The sequence below is a fragment of the Oncorhynchus mykiss genome, chromosome 16 (assembly GCF_013265735.2).
Source record: "Oncorhynchus mykiss isolate Arlee chromosome 16, USDA_OmykA_1.1, whole genome shotgun sequence".
NCBI classification, from domain to species: Eukaryota; Metazoa; Chordata; class Actinopteri; order Salmoniformes; family Salmonidae; genus Oncorhynchus; species Oncorhynchus mykiss.
This window is the reverse complement of record NC_048580.1, coordinates 19,701,160-19,720,818: the sequence shown is the minus strand read 5'-3', so window position 1 is coordinate 19,720,818 and position 19,659 is coordinate 19,701,160. Positions and strand designations below refer to the sequence as shown.

The following is a 19,659-nucleotide window of genomic DNA, read 5'->3' as shown; positions in this document are numbered from 1 at the left end:
ATACAGTACGTTGGTATGGGTATTCGAGCACAGCTCCCCTAAATATCGCAGAAAGACATTCTCAGACCCACCCATCCAGCGATAAAGGGGAGCAGTTTTTAGCAGATACTCTGTGCAACAAGTTTTAAATGCCAGGTCTGTCTTAGGTTATTGACATATTTAGATTTTAATTTGTAAAAAAAAATGCAATCCAGAATGCAATATTATGTCCATTTCAAATTATGAAATTCATATTTCTAGCGGAACTAGTAATTGAGGTTTGCACATTTACCCGGATGAGATAGCGGATGGACTAAGGAGAAGAACGCACGGTGAACGAGGGAGGGAGATTTGAGAAAAACATTTTTTTTTACTTTGTTGAATTGTTTATTTGGTTTCTTGCAAAATGGAAGATTTGGACAAAGACATACGATCCACTGCGAGAGGTTTTCATTGCATCCTATGCAATGTGAATGTACCCAATAGTAAGTGAAAGTCGTCGTTTTGCTATTTGGTTGCAGTTAACGTTAGCTAGCTATCGGCTAGCCACAAACCAACCAGATATATGGCTAACTTACTTTATAAGATAGCTAACTAGTTCATTACTCTGTCGGCTGTAAACTAATCAGCCAATCGTACAGGTGGCTAGGACAGTAACGTTAGCTAGCTAACCTTTTAGAATTTCTATGATATTTTATAAATTTCAGTTTACAGAAGTAGATACCTACAGTAAATGCTTAGCTAGATATATGAATTCATGACAATTGATACGGACGCTGGCTTAGTTTTACACATGTCTGCTGGATAATCTAACGTTATCAGTTTTGTGACCAATTTTCTTTACTGACTGGAAAACACTGAATCTACAGAGGCCAGTCTGGATGCCCATGTGAAAGGGCGAAAGCATGTGAAGCTGAGCACAGTGCGGGCGACTCGGAAGGCTCAGGTGGAGAACAGTGTGTTTGTCAGTGGGATCAAACCGGATACAGCTCAAGCTGACCTTGTAGACTACTTCCAAAGGTTTGGACCAGTGTCAGAAGTCATCATGGACAAAGACAAGGTGAGCTCTAAGTAGTTGGAGTGCTGATCTAGGATTGGGGCCATTGTCAATATCATCTTGCTGCCATCTCTTCTCTCAATATTATATTCTCTCAATCAGAAATTGAAAAGATGGCGGCATATACATTGTCAGATTACTTCATGGCGCAAATTTAGCGTTTGCTAAATTCCAAAGTTCCACCTGCAACTAGCCATGGGAGTTTAGAAAACACTGGTACCTTCCAAGCTGAATTAAGAAGTATCTGCAAGTAAAGGTTGGTTGAAAAATAATGCCTGATTGAACATCCCAAACCATAATTATTAAAGGACAACTCTTTCATTAGTCCATTGTTGATATAGTCCCAAAATGTTTTGTATGTCATCAATCAAGTTTTCAAGATATGTAACTTTCAAAATAAAAAAATCAGGCAGATTTCTGTATTTTGAAAGTTAGACCTCTTAAACTTGATTGCTGACATGCAAAACATTTAATGGTAGGATAATCCATTGCTTTATAAAGGTTTTTTCCATAGCTAGCTGGAGAGGAATATTCTTTGCAGTATTCTTATGGACCCCCAGCCCAAACAGTTGGTTGACACAAGCCTCGGACATACCCCTTGTCATATGTCTATAATACATTGTCTTCTGTCCACAGGGTGTGTACGCTATTGTGGAATTCAGTGAGAATGACAGTCTGCAGGCCACGCTGTCCCGGTTAGAGCACGACATGAACGGTCTGAAGCTGCGGGTGAAACCCAGGGAGAACAAGGAGTTCAAACTGATCCCTAAAAAGAGGCAGGATTCCAAGAACCTGCAGCAGATACTGGAGCGGCTCACCAAAGAGCTGTGCCAGACTGCTTCGGTACGTGTTCCTTAGTTTAGTGTCCCTCCTCATTTCATGTTCCATGACTCTCTCGGTCTGATATGCGCTATTAATGTAGGGAATGATAAAAAGGGTAAGTATCAAAATGGTGATGGATATGATGTGTTGTTGAAGTGGTTCTCTGTCTCCAGGTGAATGAACAGATGCAGAGTGTGGTGGAGCGATTCCAGTTGGGGGAGAATGAGAAAAGGGCCAGAGAGTTACTAGTGCAACTGCTCCAGGAGGTGTTTACAGAGTTCTTCCCAGGTAGGCCAACTTTCATTGAGCCCAATCATGTAGCTTGAAGTACAAATTGCCCCTAACCACAGATCAAGGATCAGATTACCTCCAGTCATAATCTTAACCACAAGGGGGATGAAAAATAGCTGACCCCGTGTCAGTGATTAGGTGCATAAATGATGGCCTTTGATGTTTGTGTGTGGTCTTGGTACAGATAGTCAGATCCTGGCCTTCGGTTCCTCTGTCAACACATTTGACATCCACTCCTGTGACTTGGATCTGTTCCTGGACCTGGACAACACCAAGGTGTTCCAAGCTCGGGCCAAGAATTCTTCTGAACAGGTGTGGTGGTGTCAACTTTTATAACGTCCCCCAGCGTCTCAATGTATTTTAAATTACCCATGCTATCTCCAGCACTCCTCTTCCTCTGATGTCCTCCAGGCAGGGGAAGGCCCATCGGACGACACCCGCTCTGAGGACTCCATCCTGTCCGACATCGACCTCTCCACTGCCTCGCCGGCTGAAGTGCTAGAGCTGGTGGCGGCCATCTTGAGAAAGTGCGTCCCTGGGGTGCACAAGGTCATGCCAGTCAGTGGCGCTCGCCTCCCTGTGGTTAAGTTCATCCACAAGGAGCTCAACCTCCAGGGGGACGTGACCATCAATAATAGGTCAGCCTATACAATGCTACTGTCATAATTAAATAGTACGAGTTATTTAATGCATCTCTATTGCTACTGTACTGTGTATGGCCCAGAACCAAGCTGACCACTACCCCTTCGTCCTAGAAACCTAATAATGATCAGAAAAGTCCCAGAGAGTAACTCTTAGTACTTGGGTATGAAGATAAGCACGACGGGCCACAATGGGTCCCCCACCAGCCAACCTTCCTAATCTCACTTCCTCCACCCTTCAGACTGGCGGTGAGGAACACCCGTTTCCTGCAGCTGTGCTCAGGGCTGGACTCCAGGCTGCGCCCTCTGGTCTACACCGTCCGCTACTGGGCTAAACAGAAGCAGCTGGCTGGTGAGTGGCCTTCACAGCTACCCTGTAGGAGAGACTAACATCATTTTAGATCAAACACCATTTTGAACAGTATTCAGTAGGGGTCAGCAGAACCTTGCTTGTGGACTTTCTGTGACCTTTTTTTTTTGTCTACAGATGATACGGTATTTTGCCTCTTTGTGCTACATGCTTGTCATAACTGTTTTGTCTCTCTGGTGTTTCTCCCGTAGGTAACCCCAGCGGTGCTGGACCCTTGCTGAATAACTATGCTCTGACACTGCTGGTGATCTTCTATCTGCAGAAGTGTGACCCTCCAGTTCTCCCCACGTTGGACCAGCTGAAGGACATGGCCTGTATGTACTACTTCCTGTCTGCACCTCTTTAAAGTTTCATCACAAATGGAACATGCATGACCTTAACACGCATCTCATCTCAAGGCATTTCTATTCTGAACAAAAAATCTAAACACAACATACAACATGTGTGGTGAGTATGCTAGGCCACGGAAGAACTAGGACAGTTTCAGCTTCCAGGAATTGTGTACAGATCCTTTAGGCGCAGGGCCGTGCATTATCATGCTGAAACATAAGGTGATGGCAGCGGATGAATGGCAAGACAATGGGCGTGAGGATCTTGTCACGGTATCTCTGTGCATTCAAATTGCCATTGATAAAATGCAGTTGTGTTCGTTGTCCGTAGCTTATGCCTGCCCATACCATAACCCCATCGCCACCATGGGGGCCTTCTGTTCACAACGTTGACATCAGCAAAACCGCAAGCCCTCACGACTCCATACACGTGGTCTGCAGTTGTGAGGCCAGTTGGAAGTACTGCCAAATCCTCTAAAACGACTTTGGAGACAGCTTATGGTAGAGAAATTAACATTAAATTCTCTGGCAATTCTCTGTTTGTTTTTCTCACTGTTCTTCTCTTCCTCTAAGGTGAGGAAGAAGAGTGCGTGATCGAAGGCTGGAACTGCACCTTCCCCAGTCAGCCTATTGCTGTGCCCCCCAGCAAGAACACCCAGGATCTGTGTAGGTTACACCAAAAAATTGCATGAAAAATACATCCAACCATGCAGGGGAAAAAAGGATGGGCAGCATTCAATTATTTATAATATATATTTATATATATATACACACACAAAGTATTTAGTCAGCCACCAATTGTGCAAGTTCTCCCACTTAAAAAGATGAGAGGCCTGTAATTTTCATCATAGGTACACTTCAACTATGACAGACAAAATGAGCAAAAAAAATCCAGAAAATCACATTGTAGGATTTTTTATGAATTTATTTGCAAATTATGGTGGAAAATAAGCATTTGGTCAATAACAAAAGTTTATCTCAATACTTTGTTATATACCCTTTGTTGGCAATGACAGAGGTCAATCGTTTTCTGTAAGTCATCACAAGGTTTTCACACACTGTTGCTGGTATTTTGGCCCATTCCTCCATGCAGATCTCCTCTAGAGCAGTGATGTTTTGGGGCTGTTGCTGGGCAACACGGACTTTCAACTCCCTCCAAAGATTTTCTATGGGGTTGAGATCTGGAGACTGGCGAGGCCACTCCAGGACCTTGAAATGCTTCTTACGAAGCCACTCCTTCGTTGCCCAGGCGGTGTGTTTGGGATCATTGTCATGCTGAAAGACCCAGCCACGTTTCATCTTCAATGCCCTTGCTGATGGAAGGAGGTTTTCACTCAAAATCTACATGGCCCCATTCATTCTTTCCTTTACACGGATCAGTCATCCTGGTCCCTTTGCAGAAAAACAGCCCCAAAGCATGATGTTTCCACCCCCATGCTTCACAGTAGGTATGGTGTTCTTTGGATGGAACTCAGCATTCTTTGTCCTCCAAACACGATGAGTTGAGTTTTTACCAAAAAGTTATATTTTGGTTTCATATGACATTCTCCCAATCTTCTTCTGGATCATCCAAATGCTCTCTAGCAAACTTCAGACGGTCCTGGACACGTACTGGCTTAAGCAGGGGGACACGTCTGGCACTGCAGGATTTGAGTCCCTGGCGTCGTAGTGTGTTACTGATGGTATGCTTTGTTACTTTGGTCCCAGCTCTCTGCAGGTCATTCACTACGTCCCCCCGTGTGGTTCTGTGATTTTTGCTCACCGTTCTTGTGATCATTTTGACCCCACGGGGTGAGATCTTGCGTGGAGCCCCAGATCGAGGGAGATTATCAGTGGTCTTGTATGTCTTCCATTTCCTAATAATTGCTCCCACAGTTGATTTCTTCAAACCAAGCTGCTTACCTATTGCATATTCAGTCTTCCCAGCCTGGTGCAGGTCTACAATTTTGTTTCTGGTGTCCTTTGACAGCTCTTTGGTCTTGCCCATAGTGGAGTTTGGAGTGTGACTGTTTGAGGTTGTGGACAGGTGTCTTTTATACTGATAACAAGTTCAAACAGGTGCCATTAATACAGGTAACGAGTGGAGGACAGAGGAGCCTCTTAAAGAAGAAGTTACAGGTCTGTGAGAGCCAGAAATCTTGCTTGTTTGTAGGTGACCAAATACTTATTTTCCACCATAATTTGCAAATAAATTCATAAAAAATCTTAGTGTGATTTTTCTGGATTATTTTTCTAATTTTGTCTGTCATAGTTGAAGTGTACCTATGATGAAAATTACAGGCCTCTCTCATCTTTTTAAGTGGGAGAATTTGCACAATTGGTGGCTGACTAAATACTTTTTTGCCCCACTGTGTGTGTGTGAGATATATATCCCTTTAGCAGACACTTTTATACAAAGCAACTTAGTCAGTCATGCGTGCATACATGGGTGATCCCTGGGCTCAAACCCTCTATCATGGTGCTGCAAGCGCTATGCTCTACCAACTGAGCTACAGAAGACGTTAGAATATCAATAGTAGAATTGAAGATGCCATTTTATCCATTTATTTATTTTAGATTGAACAATGGCTTGAAGCTTTTTTTTTTTTTCTGTAGGTGCCCTGCTGTCAGGCTTCTTCTCCTTCTATGCCCAGTTTGACTTTGCCAGCTCTGTCATCTCCATCAGGGAGGGCTGCTCTCTCCCTGTCACCAGCTTTCTTAGCCGAGACAAGGTAAAGGGGGAAGGGGAGGCCATGGAGCAGGAGAGGTCCTCAGGCCCCAAGCTGGGCCCCCTCAATGTGCTGGACCCCTTTGAGCTGCACCACAATGTTGCGGGCAACCTGACTGAGCGCAGCCAGAGGAGCTTTCAAAGGGAGTGCCAGGAGGCAGAGAAGTACTGCCGCAGCCTGCAGTACATGCGCAAGTCCACCAAAGGTAAGGTGTGGGGCCTGGTGCGCCTTTTCACCCCCCGGGATGAGGGCCCTCACCACCACAAGGGGGCTGAGGGGGCAGAGCGGGAACTAGCCATCAGCATCCCCTTCAAGGCGGCGTCGCTCCCCGAGGTGGTCCGCAGCCAGCTGCACTCTGCCGGGGACGGCTTCCGCTTGCTCTGGTTCCAGAGGGTGTGCTCTGCTGTGGAGGGGGTGATTCAGGGAGTCCTTAAGTGCAGCCTAACTAACACTGGCATGGGGGAAAGCACTGGAGCTGACGGAATGGATACTGCGTCTCCGATTAGCAAATCGACAAACGACCACGGTGAGAACGCCAGCCTCCTTGCCTCCAGTGACTGCAGCCCACAGAGCAAGGGCACCCCAGGAACCAAGAGACCCCTGCTGTCCTCTGAGAGCAGTGGTGACTCCGTGTCCCCGCAGGGCAAGAGGCCCAGGTTGGACAGTTACATCGGGTCCCAGCCCGATTCGCCACACTGGACCTACATCCAGAGGCACAGGGTGTGGGCGGGCCGGCGGAAGGTAAGGAGGGAGCTGCTTAAAGGGGGAATGGACATGGACTCCAGGCCAGAGGGCAGCAGTGTGGAGCTGGAGACCCAGGTGACCAAGCACATTGTGGACAAGGAGCCAGAGGACAAGGAGCCGCTCGAGTTCCAGGTTCAGGCCCAGGTGGTGGGTGGCACAGAGAGCACCAAGGCCGTGATCAAGTTTCGACCCTCTGCCGATGGTGCCGGACTGTTCCAGGACTTCTTTCACTTCCTGGAGATGTTCCTGCCCAAGATGGCCGACACACTGATGGGGAAGACTGGGTAGATGATGTCAGATGACGTCAGACTGTTTTGTAAAAGGGTTGTGTGGGTTCTGATAAACATCACTTTTAGGTTTTTTCTTCTGAATAGTGGAAGAGTGGTTGAAACTGGCCACTTTGCACTATTTTCATATTATGGGAGATTTTTTGTTGTTGATAAATCTAAAGGAGTTGTCTCTTCTCTAAAACGGATCTGACCAAGATGGCTCTGAAGTGTTATGAAAGAGCTTGAGTAATGGCTTTGATAAAGCCATGAAAATATTGTGAAAATTGATTGTGCGCTGTCATGCTATTAAGTTACGTATGTTTTACTTGTTTTAGATTAGGGTTGGCAAGTGCCCTGCAGCAATGCACTCCGTTGTATTGTTTCAGTGATTTGTTTAGTTTGACATCTTGTTTTATGGGGGTTGAAGGAAATTAAAGGCTATTGAATACTGTTCTCAACAGTTGGAATTAAATGAAAAACATATTTTATCAAGCGATGGGACAACTTTTTCTTTCTTTTTTTCACATGCCGACTTTTGCCCCTTGTCTTGGCGCCGTTGTGCCACAGAATCTATCCAATGTTTAACTATTGGACAAGCTCCCATGTCCATAAATCACAATGGTAGGCTGCCTACCTAAGGTCTCCGGGGGGACTTGCCTGTTTATGATGTTACACAGGTCATAATTACATGGTACATGCATCATTGACCCTCTGTCCACCATGGAAACAGCCTGGCAGACACAGGTCTATGCCAGGGGAAGTGTGTTTACTGGAAGCCTGGTCCAGATAGGCCTCTGCTCATACGACTGAGACCAACAACTGCAATTGCTCAGGCAGATATGCTGCTTTATTACCTAGGCTATCTGCCGCCATAGTTGGCAGTGGATAGGCGTAGTGCTGGGCGGTATGGCCAAAATATCAGTTCACGGTACTTTTTCAAAATGTTGAAGGTATTTGATAGTATTTTATGTTTTTAAATTATATCGTTTGCAACACTCATTATCGAGTTCCAAACTGCCCCTGGAAGCAACATCAGAGCGATAACTGTTCATCAGGGGGCTTCCTGAAATGGGTTTCCATGGCCGAGCAGCCGCACGCACACAAGCCTAAAATCACTGTGCTCAATGCCAAACGCCGGCTGGAGTGGTGTAAAACTCACCGCCATCTGGATCAGTGGAAATGCGTTCTCTGGCGTGATGATATCATGCATCACCATCTGGCAGTCTGACAGATGAATCTGGGTTTGGCAGATGCCAGGAGAACGCTACCTGCTCCACTGCATAGTGCCAACTGTAAAGTTTGGTGGAGGAGGTATAAGGGTCTGGGGCTGTTTTTCATGATTCAGGCTAGGCCCCTTAGGTCCAGTGAATGGAAATCTTAACGCTACAGCATACAATGACATTCTAGACGATTCTGTGCTTCCAACTTTGTGGCAACAGTTTGGGGAAGGCCGTTTCCTGTTTCAGAATGACAATGCTTTTGCGCACAAAGCGAGGTTCATACAGAAATGGTTTGTCGAGATCGGTGTGGAATAACTTGACTTCCCTGTACAGAGCCCTGACCTCAACCCCATCGAACACCTTTGGTATGAATTGGAACGCCGACTGCGAGCCAGGCCTAATCGCCAAACATCACTGCCCGGCCTCACTAATGCTCTTGTGGCTGAATGGATGTTGGATCATCCCTGCAGCAATGTTCCAACATCTAGTGGAAGGCCTTCCCAGAAGAGTGGAGGCTGCTATAGCATCAAAGGGGGGACAAACTCTATATTAATGTCCATGATTTTGGAATGAGATGTTTGACGAGGTGTCCACATTACTTTATGTCATGTAGTGTAGCTACTAGAACCATGCTATCACTGAAGACTGAAGTGACCACAGAACAAAATGTACTGTAGCATGTTTAGTACATGAAACAAAGCCTAAAGGCTCTGTCACCATTGCACTCATCATTCCTGCACTGTCTTTGAAGTCTGTCTTCGCAGTACATCAAAGACTCATAGAAGCCCTGCTTGTTAGATGTTTTACACATGTCCTAGTACACCGCTGTCAGAACATAAGAAATTGAGTTTTCCCATATAGCAAAATATTAGCTATTGTCCCCCATGATCTGTCCCAACGATGAAGTCCAACAGGGAACATCCACCATTTTCTCTTAATTGCTTTTGTAGATGCGTGTATATTATATGCAGACTATTGCAATGGAGAATGATTTCATGTAGGCTAATTGCCCAACTATTGTCAGTTTCACAGAGCTCTCTGAGTAATCAATACCATCAATCACGAATTGATTCTGCTTCTGAATCTTTTAACGTTCTTACGTTATTTTTTTATTTTTTTTGTGACACTTAGCGTCAATCTTTAATTAGGGGGGAAAAAAACACCTAATTTAATATTCGGTGTCATTGGTGTCCATGATACAGCCACTGCGTCAATTTGTTCCCCAGACAACCCTACATTCCCACTTATTCAGATCAATGGCATCAATTAGAGTAAATAAAGTTACCCATGGAAATAAGGTTTATGTGGCTGTCTTTTCTGTCTTAAACAGATATATCAGGTGGCTTTCTATTGGTTTAATTAGTCAGATCTTTTTAAGAAGGGGGGGGGGGGGGGTTTAATTGCTTCTACTGGTAAACTGGCTTTGTTCCTCTGTGGAGATGACGAGCTGCATCTGTTGCGAGGGAATCAAAGCAACGTTTCTCGTCCACAGCTAGCAGAACTGAAGGCTGTAAACGTAGAGGGTTTTACGTGTAAGAAGAGTGAAGCATTTTTGGACACATAAGCTACAAATGACATACCGATCGGAAGGCATGTCTTACTCTACCAATATATTCTCTCCCATGTGTGGTGACTCAAGGATTATGTTCCCCACGTTAAATGGAAAAACCCTGGGAAATGCCATCTCCTTGTTTGGTTACTGTTATGCGGTAGTGCTTCTGAGTGACGCTCGAGGGCTTTTCAGGGCATTTCATATATTCATAAATTATTTCACTAACAGACAGTGATATCCATTGATGAAGTCTGCAGTGCAAACAGACCGGGTTGACTGGATCACTGGAAAGCACTCTGCTCACATTAGTGGCTGTCTCAATCAGATGATAACGCTAAATTAGCCTTGCAATACTACTGGAAGGAGTCAGATTTGTCTGGGGAGACATCCATGAAATGAAGCGCGTGGGCTTCTTTCTGTGCATTAGTCCTCCCTCTACTATGCTACTATGTTTGGAAGCAGCAAGTGTCATGAGTACAAAATAGGGTACAATCATATTGTCTCGTCTTCAAAGCGAGAGGTTTTTCAAACAGTATTTTGGTCTTGCCTTCTAACATGCATACTAACATAGTATTACCATATATGGTATTCCATGGAATACATATTTATATTTACATACAGTACCAGTCAAAGTTTGGACACACCTACTCATTCAAAGGTTTTTCTTTATTTTCTACATTGTAGAATAATAGTGAAGACATCAAAACTATGAAATAACACATGGAATCATGCAGTGAACAAAGAAGTGTTAACCAAATCAAGATATATTTTAGATTCTTTAAAGTAGCCACCCGTTGCCTTGATAATAGCTTTGCACACTCTTTGGCATTCTCTCAACCAGCTTCACCTGGAATGATTTTCCAACAGTCTTGAAGGAGTTCTCACATATGCTGAGCACTTGTTGGCTGCTTTTAATTCACTCTGCGGTCCAACTCATCCCAAACCATCTCAATTGGGTTGAGGTCAGGTGATTGTGGAGGCCAGGTCATCTGATGCAGCACTCCATCACTCTTCTTCTTGTTCAAATAGTCTTTATACAGCCTGGAGGTGTGTTGGGTCATTGTCCTGTTGAAAAACAAATGATAGTCCCACTAAGCGAAAACCAGATGGTATGGCGTATCGCTGCAGAATGCTGTGGTAGCCATGCTGGTTATTTGTGCCTTGAATTCTAAATAAATCACTGACGGTGTCACCAACAAAGCACCATCACACCACCTCCTATGTAAAGTAAATGTCAAATGTTCACTGTTAAAGAAGGATCATCAGCACATACATTGTTATTAGTTACACCTGTAATTGAGTAATGGGCACACCAACATTAGTAACAAAATGTGGTGTGTGGTTGTGACTGAGTTGTATTTGCTGCCTTCTTGGAGTGCATTAGCCTGAGACTTATCTGGAGGAGTTTATTGGGTCTAATGAGCCTTGGAAAAACTCAACTGTTTGCCTTTTCGTTATTTTCTGTTACTTCTGAATGTTTACCCGTGGAGACGGCGATCGGGTGAGGAGATGAGTTTGCCTTCTGCCTGTTGTTTCTTGTCATTGACTTTTATTGCGAGTTGGGTAAACAGAAAGAGTCAGTAGATTACTATCACGGGAGAACGGACTGGGACAAGTTTTACTGGGATACACTGTGCTTTTCCTGCTATCCCATAGGCCGGATGTGAGGGGTGCAAGAGAAAGGTACAGTGGGGCTCCAAATTATTGACACCCTTGATAAAGATGAGTATAAATGGCAAAAATAAATCTATAATATTATTGTATTCTCTTAAATGTATACTAATACAATTGCTCAGAGAAAGATTTTGTTTAACAAGTTGTTATATTTCTCAAAAAGAGCGGGTCAAAATGTTTGCCGCCACTGTTTTCAATACCTTTCAATACCTCACCTTGCGAGGATAACGTCCCCGAGTCTTTTTCTAGAATGTTTTATGAGATTGGAGAACACATTGGGAGGGATCTTAGACCATTCTTCCATACATAATCTTTCCAGATCCCTGATATCCTTTGTCTACTGTAAAATATACTGGTGGATCTTTGATGTTATGGGGGCCTATTTTGCTTCCACTGGTCCTGGGGCCCTTGTTAAGGTCAACGGCATCATTCACTATACCCAGTACCCGGATATTTCAGCCTAAAACCTGGTTGCCTCTGCCAGGAGGTTGAAACTTGGCCACAAGTGGATGTTCCAGTGAGACAATAACCCCAAGCACACATCAAAATTCACAAAGAAATCCACATTTCCAGTCTCAGGACTTGAAACCCATTGAAAACACTTTGGGTTTCTACAGCACAACGGCAGAGTCATGTCATAAGTGTAAAACTAATAATGACTTAATAATCCATGCTTTCTGGGAAGTCTGAAAATTGTGGGCGGAGCTAGAAAGTTGGCTGTCAAAAAGGTGTTACAATGTAAACTTACTTTTAATCCGTCGGTCTGCATATTTCAAGACATGGCTTATGTGGATGTAGTGAGATACCCAATGGGCTGGACCCACAAAAACAAAAAGTATACTAAATATGTGGAAATCAATCAATCCGCCATCATTAACACAATGGAAAAATCTAATGATTTAAAAAAATATTGAAATAGCATGGGCGACAAAGAAAAACAAATTGATACAATTTAAGGTCCAAGTGGCAAACAATAATGCAGGCACTAGGGATGGGGGTGTGAACATGCGGGTCTGGGCAGATGAGATGTAGTCATTGTTTGTGTGCGTCTGTAAGTTGTTGTTCATATAAGTTTGAATATGGAGTGGATTGAAAAAATGTATTTTTAAAATAGAATACCTGTGGTTTGAATTGAAGAGGGCAGTCTATAAGTGCAGACAAAGGATATCAAGGATCTGGAAAAATTCTGTATGGAGGAATGGTCTAAGATCCCTCCTGACATGTTCTCCAATCTCATAAAACATTCTAGAAAAAGGCTGTGTCGTTATCCTTGTAACTCACTAACCATATGGCGAATGTCAAAATGTTCCCTTAAGGTATGCAAGGGTAGGGTGCTGGAATATGGAAAACGGGTGCCAATCAATTTTAGCCCTATCTTTTTTAGATTGGTTTGTATTACTTATTAAACCAAATCTCTTTCTCTGTATTAATATAAAATAATATACATTTTCAGTTTTTTTGAGCATACAATATAGCTCAGTGTTTTTTTTTATACACTTTTTGCTCATCTTTATCAAGGGTGCCAATAGTTAGTGACCCCTCTGTACAGACGCTAGAACTTTTCATTTGTATACCTAATTCTTATGAGGGATTCTCTTTACTCAATATGGTAAAAATGTGATTAAAATGTAAATTATATCTGTATATCATTTAGCATTTGTTCTCAACAATGATCCTGGTAAAAAAAAAAAAAATTAAATCCTGGTATTGACACGTTTCTTATTGCTTTTCAGACTAGATAAGAGGGATACACTTGGGGATAAGTAGTCGCAGACAGAGAGATGAGGGAGGTTAAACTACGTATCGACATCACAGTCAACTTCTCAGACAAACATTTTTAAATCAGGAAATAGTCTTCATGTCACACACACACACATAAGAATGTGTGCACTTTCACATGCAAAATAATGTACGCACTCTCACACACACACACCCCACTCTTTCTGCATGCGCCGTTCATCTTTGCCTCAACCCTGACTAGTATCCTGGTCCCTGCTGCTGAAAAACATGCCCACAGCATGATGCTGCCACCAGTATGCTTCACCGTAGGGATGGTGCCAGGTTTCCTCCAGACGTGATGCTTGGCATACAGGCCTTAAGAGTTCAATCTTGGTTTCATCAGACCAGAGACTTGTGTTTCTCATGGTCAGAGTCTTAAGGGACCTTTTGGCAAACTCCAAGCGGGCTGTCATGTGCCTTTTACTGAGGAGTGGTTTCCATCTGGCCACTCTACCATAAAGGCCTAGTTGGTGGAGGGTTGCTGAGATGGTTGTCCTTTTGGAAGGTTCTCCCATCTGCACAGAGGAACTCTGGAGCTATGTCAGAGTGACCATCTGGTTCTTGGTCACCTCCTTGACCAAGGCCCTTCTCCCCCAATTGCTCAGTTTGGCCGGGCGGCCAGCTCTAGGAAGAGTCTTGGTGGTTCCAAACCTCTTCCATTTAAGAATGATAGAGGCCACTGTGTTCTTGGGGGCAATTCCTTCGACCTCATGGCTTGGATTTTGCTCTGACATGCACTGTCAACTGTGGGACCTTATATAATAGACAGGTGTGTGCCTTTCCAAATCATGTCCAATCAATTGAATTTACCACAGGTGGACTCCAATCAAGTTGTAGAAACATCTCAATGATGATCAATGGAAACAGGATGCACCTGAGCTCAATTTCGAGTCTCATAGCGAAGGGTCTGAATACTTATGTTAATAAGGTATTTCATTTCTGAAAACCTGTTTTTGCTTTGTCATTATGGGGTATTGTGTGTAGAATACTATTACGCAATTGCTGTGACTCCGTCTCATATCAAGTCTCAGCTCCCCTTTATCCCACCCAGGGCAATGGCCTCTGTTTATTCTAGACCTTCATGGTCTACTGTTCACATGACGCCTATGTCCCTACAGTCCTTATCATAGGGTATTCATATCAGTCAACTTGTTCAATTAAATTCAAACAACTTTTATTCCTGAGAGGGAACTTCATGTGTGGTGACGGAGCGGTACACAGAACGTAGAACACATCAACGTAGAACACAAAATCATGTTCGGTATTAGAGGATTAGAAGCATTATATGCAATCACAGGTTATACACATCTATATTTGCTATGATAACGTAGAGATGTGTACAAAATAAATGTGTGTGTGTGTGTGCTTTAAGGCTGTATTTTTATATGATCAGACTAACAACCATATTATTAATATGTGACTAGTCTTTCTTCTGACCTCTCACTCCACCAGGTCACATGGAGACTGCATCATATAGTCAGTCATTCTATCTATAATGCATTCTGGAAATATGTAGGTGTAGGCCTACAGAATTTTGCTATTTTGGGTTTATTTTTTTCCCTCGGCTGGTGTATTTTATAGGCTACCTCATATGAATATATTCAACAAATAATGACTCATTAGGGTCATTCATACATACACCTACACCGATATGGGTGCGTTTATGATCATTTTACACGATTCTCGGCAATTGCATATACAAAGACTTCTTGGCTATTCTTCTCTATACATAACTGACTTATTCAGGTAAGTATGCAACAACGTTATCAATGTAACGTTTCTTGAAGAAAAACATTTATAAGCCTAGTTTTGATATTAAATTAAAGAATGTAGGCTTTTATGCACTGGCCTATCCTGTTTCCAAATTACACACGTATCTAAATTCCCATTAATTACATTTCCACAGATGAGACCAGAGTCAATAGAGACAATTTGAACACCGATTAAAATCTTCTCCTGAGCAGCGACTCATTAAGACAAATACTCCAGATTAATTTACACAAACTCCTCCTGTAGGCTGGTATTGCTGATTTGCTGAATGCTTGCCCCATCCCACTGGGCACACACTTGTTGAATCAACTTTGTTTCCACGTCATTTCAATTAACTTACTCATCAAATCACATTTTATTTGTCACATGCGCCGAATACAACTTGCTTACTTACAAGCCCTTAACCAGCCCTTAACCAAGTAAATTATTACGTTACAAACAAAGTCCCACCATTCACTCCTAACGATCATTCTAAATATAAGAACTGGAGAATTTCCATTGCAATGCAGAACCAGGCGTCGAATAGTGAATGGAGGGATTTGTTTGGTGTTCAACTTTCATATTTACGTTTTTTTATCGGCCCATCCACCACTCCCCCTCTTCGGAGGACAAAAATAACTTTTTTTTTGTTACGTACAGACATTTTTACATACATGCCACTTTTTTACACAGTAGTTACATAGAAAAAATATAGCAATTCGTTTTTTTGATGGACTGTAAAACTAAGATATTAGGGTGGTTGTTTTCAAACCACAGGGCATGACTCGAAACTCCCCGAGTAGCACGTAAGAAATAGAGTCTAGCAGCAATTTATATTGATTGGTTTGTTACTTTTAGAGCTTTATAGCTAGGCTACTTTGCAATTTTGTGAACGATTAAATAGTATCTCTGAAACGCAGACTCACAAAGTTATGTAAAACACACTTGTATTCGGTGCATGTTGTGCTGCAAACAAAATGAGAATGAACGCTGTGTGCTACTATTTGACGAATCACCGCACTATTTCCGCATAAAACATTAAAATCACCGCACTATTTCCCCATAAAACATTAAAATCATCGCAATATTATTGCATAAAACTGATCCATCACCGCAGTATAAAATCAATCAAACAATCTCTGCCCAGAAAGCAAAATTCTGTTGAAAATATATATACATATATTATTTTCCGGACATTTAAATCAGGTGTATTTTACCTGAATTAAAGGTGAAAATATTTTTTTTTCCAGATGTTGAAAATATGTCATTTACAGACCTTGATAATGCATATTTTTCGGGTCATTGATTCTAAGGCCAAATTTCAACTGCTGTATATATTCTCAATTAAGTAAGTATTATATCACATCATATTTGTTGAAGCCTCTTAATATACTGAAGATTGCAACATAATATTTATTATTGTTATCTGTTACATGCACTTTAAGCTTTAAAACTGGCAGCAATGATGTTCAAAGTAGTCCAACCTACAGAATAAACCAACAGACCACTTCAACTACAATAACATTCTCAGTTACAGAATTACAATTACATATTTTTTTATTTTTTTGCTATGACTGTGATATCTTGTTGTTTATTTACCTTTTACCTGTTTATTTAGTTAAATGCACTGACTGTAAGTCGCTCTGGATAAGAGCGTCTGCTGAATGACCAGAATGTAAATGTGAAAACAAACACTTGCTGGGTATTATTCTAATGAGCTCCGCCCCAAAACAAGTACACATTGGTCTGTGCGGACCTGATCGAGATCTGAACGAATCATAGACGTCTATGCTATGTTTCACAAGTTTGAACATCACAGTACAGTATGGCACAGTTTAGTACAGTAGAGTACAGTATGGTACGGTACAGGACAGTAAAGTTTTATTCAGTAGAGTACAGTAGGGTACAGTACGGTACAGTAGAGTTTAATTCAGTAGAGTGCACTACAATAAAGTAGAGTACATTAGAGTAAACTAGGGTACAATACAGTACACTATACATGTATTTTATTTACCCTACTCTACTGTGCTATTCTGTATTGTGCTGTACTGTACCCTACTACCCCTTAATGTACTGTGCACTGTACTGCAATGCACTGTGCTGTGCTGTACTGTATGAAAGAACCCCTCAACTCACGAAGGTGCAAACATGAACCATTGACTAGCAATGATTGCCTGAGGAACTCCAGGGGTTCCTTGAGAATCTCCAGGGTTCCTCAAGTCACCACTAATTCTAAGAGTGTACTGCATAGGCCTACCCCTTCAAAAAATACAAATAATTGTGTGCACAGTGTGCTATTAGCGTGCTAACAATCATTAAGACAGACTGGTGAAATGACTAGCATAGCTAGCCATCGCTAGCATTTACTTGTTGAAGTAACTTTTGAATGTAATGGAGTTGATTGTAGCCTCTTCACTCTGGGAGATCTGTAGAAATTGGTCTTATCCTGTACCCCGATAACATATTGACCTATTTCTGATACACTTTTACAGTCACCGATGGCAAATCTATAACGGCTTACCAGTCGATATGGGCTATACTATGGTAAAAAAAAACATGTTTAAATCTACATTTTTCCAAGTTCACTGATCTCAGATGGCAACGCACCTTTAGGGAGATATGGTGTGAATTCTGTAAACTCTATAAAAGTTAATATAAACTTTTCTTTTCACACATTGTATAGCCTGTACCGACTGGTAAGGCATTCTGGATTAGTTTATAGATTTGCCATCGGTGACAGGAAAAGCTTCTCAGAAATAGGTAAACCAGAGTGCTGATAAATATGTTTTTGGGGTACGGGATGTCTCCTTCAGCGACGGGAGACCATATGTACAGGACCATATGTACAGCAAAGATGCTAAGTAACAGGTCAACTATGACATTGATATACACTACATGCAGTGGCGACCCGTCATTCAGGGCAGGTGGCAGTGTTCTGTCACTCATGGGAACACTATGTAACCGCAAAATCTACGAGGAGAACTCAAGGGTGCTGCCACAGAGTTACATTAGAAGTGCCCATCCAAGAACGCTCAAGGTCATTGGCCACGGATAAAATTATGTCAAATCAAAGTTATATCTACATTAGCTTTGATTGGACTGATCATGTCAACATCTTAGCTGGCAGTCATCATCATGAATCAAGTCGACAATCTACTGGCAAATCCTTTTCAATCCTTGTCATATGAAGTGAAATTATAGATAAAACATATCGGTGCTCATCGGATATAAACATTAGACAACAAGTTGGAAATCGTAAATTCAGCAATGAGTAGTTTGTAAGGAATCAGTGGCTAACTGCATGCATTGCAAAGCAATCACTAGCCTGCGATTCAGTGGTGGGTGTGTGGTCAAAGTCTGGATTTAAGGGTCTCTTTTCCAAGCTTAAAAGGATAAAGATTCACATGCCATGGGCCAGAAAAGGTTGAATACATGGGCCATGCTGTCAATCCAGCATGACTTCTGCCTCATTCAAAACAATTGGAAACTCGGAACTGGGAAATCTCAGTTCAAGACAACTGGGAACTAGGGGGAAAAACGAGCTCCAACTGGGATAATACGTTTTGAACGGTCATCCAACTCGGAATTCCATGTCTGGAACTCGGGCCTTTTCTACAGCCCCGACCTGAAGATCACTGTCATTTTTTCCCTAGTTGTCTTGAAAGCACCATAAATGACTAAATTTGCCCACGAAAGACGGCCACGCCACCACCCTGTTCACGTGAGCACAGCACAACAAGGTGAGTCCAAAAATGTATTGTATGCTGCTGCTGCATAGATTATGTAATATGCCAGGGAGATATGTATACTATAGCTAAGAAAGTAATGCTAAGTGTATGTTGTGTAGTAAGATGTTAGTAGCCCATGTGCCTCACCCTAATAATTTGGTCTCTTTCCCCCTCATAACTTAGCCTAATGTTTTGATTTGGTGGTGCACATGTAGCCCATAGCCTGTTTTTGAGAAATGTAATCAGCGATTATTGTAAGAGCTTTCATTGCCTGCTTATATGCCCCTTTACTTATCTTATGGTTCTGACTAGGTCTACAGGGAGAATACTGTAAGAACGGCCCATGTTTTGAATTCTGTCACTGTACATTTTAAAAGTGCTCAACAAATAGTTATATTGACTACGTCCATTCTAGCTCGCTCATTCATGTCTTAATCGAAATTACAAATTGCCTCTTATCTGCTCGGCGTCCCCTTATGCCATAGTTTGTACATCTCAGTTGTCAGTAGAAACCACATTTGTTTAAGCATGTCAGCCATATCAGCTATGTTTTTTAAAAGGCAGTAGATGAGGCTGAATGAAATGTCAGACTAGGCTCCACTGATAGCCAGGTGTAGCAGTGGTAAGGATTCACTCCATGGGGCTGAAAAGAAAGCTATGCTGTTTGGACAGCTTTATGTAGGCCCTAACAGTTTGTGGGCACCGTTTGTCCCCGTTATAGTGCAATTAATGCTGTGTTGTGTGGCT

At 42.4% G+C, this 19,659-nt stretch overlaps 1 protein-coding gene across 2 annotated transcripts; it reads left to right on the top strand.

Moving 5' to 3' along the window:
- Positions 1-261: 261 nt before the first annotated feature.
- tut1 (terminal uridylyl transferase 1, U6 snRNA-specific) lies at positions 262-7,703 on the top strand. Of its 2 annotated transcripts, XM_021565089.2 has the most exons (10): positions 262-464; positions 849-1,039; positions 1,673-1,879; positions 2,032-2,146; positions 2,334-2,461; positions 2,561-2,787; positions 3,033-3,142; positions 3,352-3,474; positions 4,063-4,155; positions 6,085-7,703. In XM_021565089.2, the coding sequence occupies exons 1-10, from the start codon at positions 386-388 to the stop codon at positions 7,227-7,229; spliced, it is 2,418 nt and encodes an 805-aa protein (XP_021420764.2). In that variant the 5' UTR covers positions 262-385; the 3' UTR covers positions 7,230-7,703. The 2 variants fall into 2 exon arrangements, with proteins under 2 accessions (XP_021420764.2, XP_021420766.2); XM_021565091.2 differs by lacking the exons at positions 262-464; positions 849-1,039 and adding an exon at positions 1,087-1,292.
- The last annotated feature ends 11,956 nt before the right edge of the window (positions 7,704-19,659 follow it).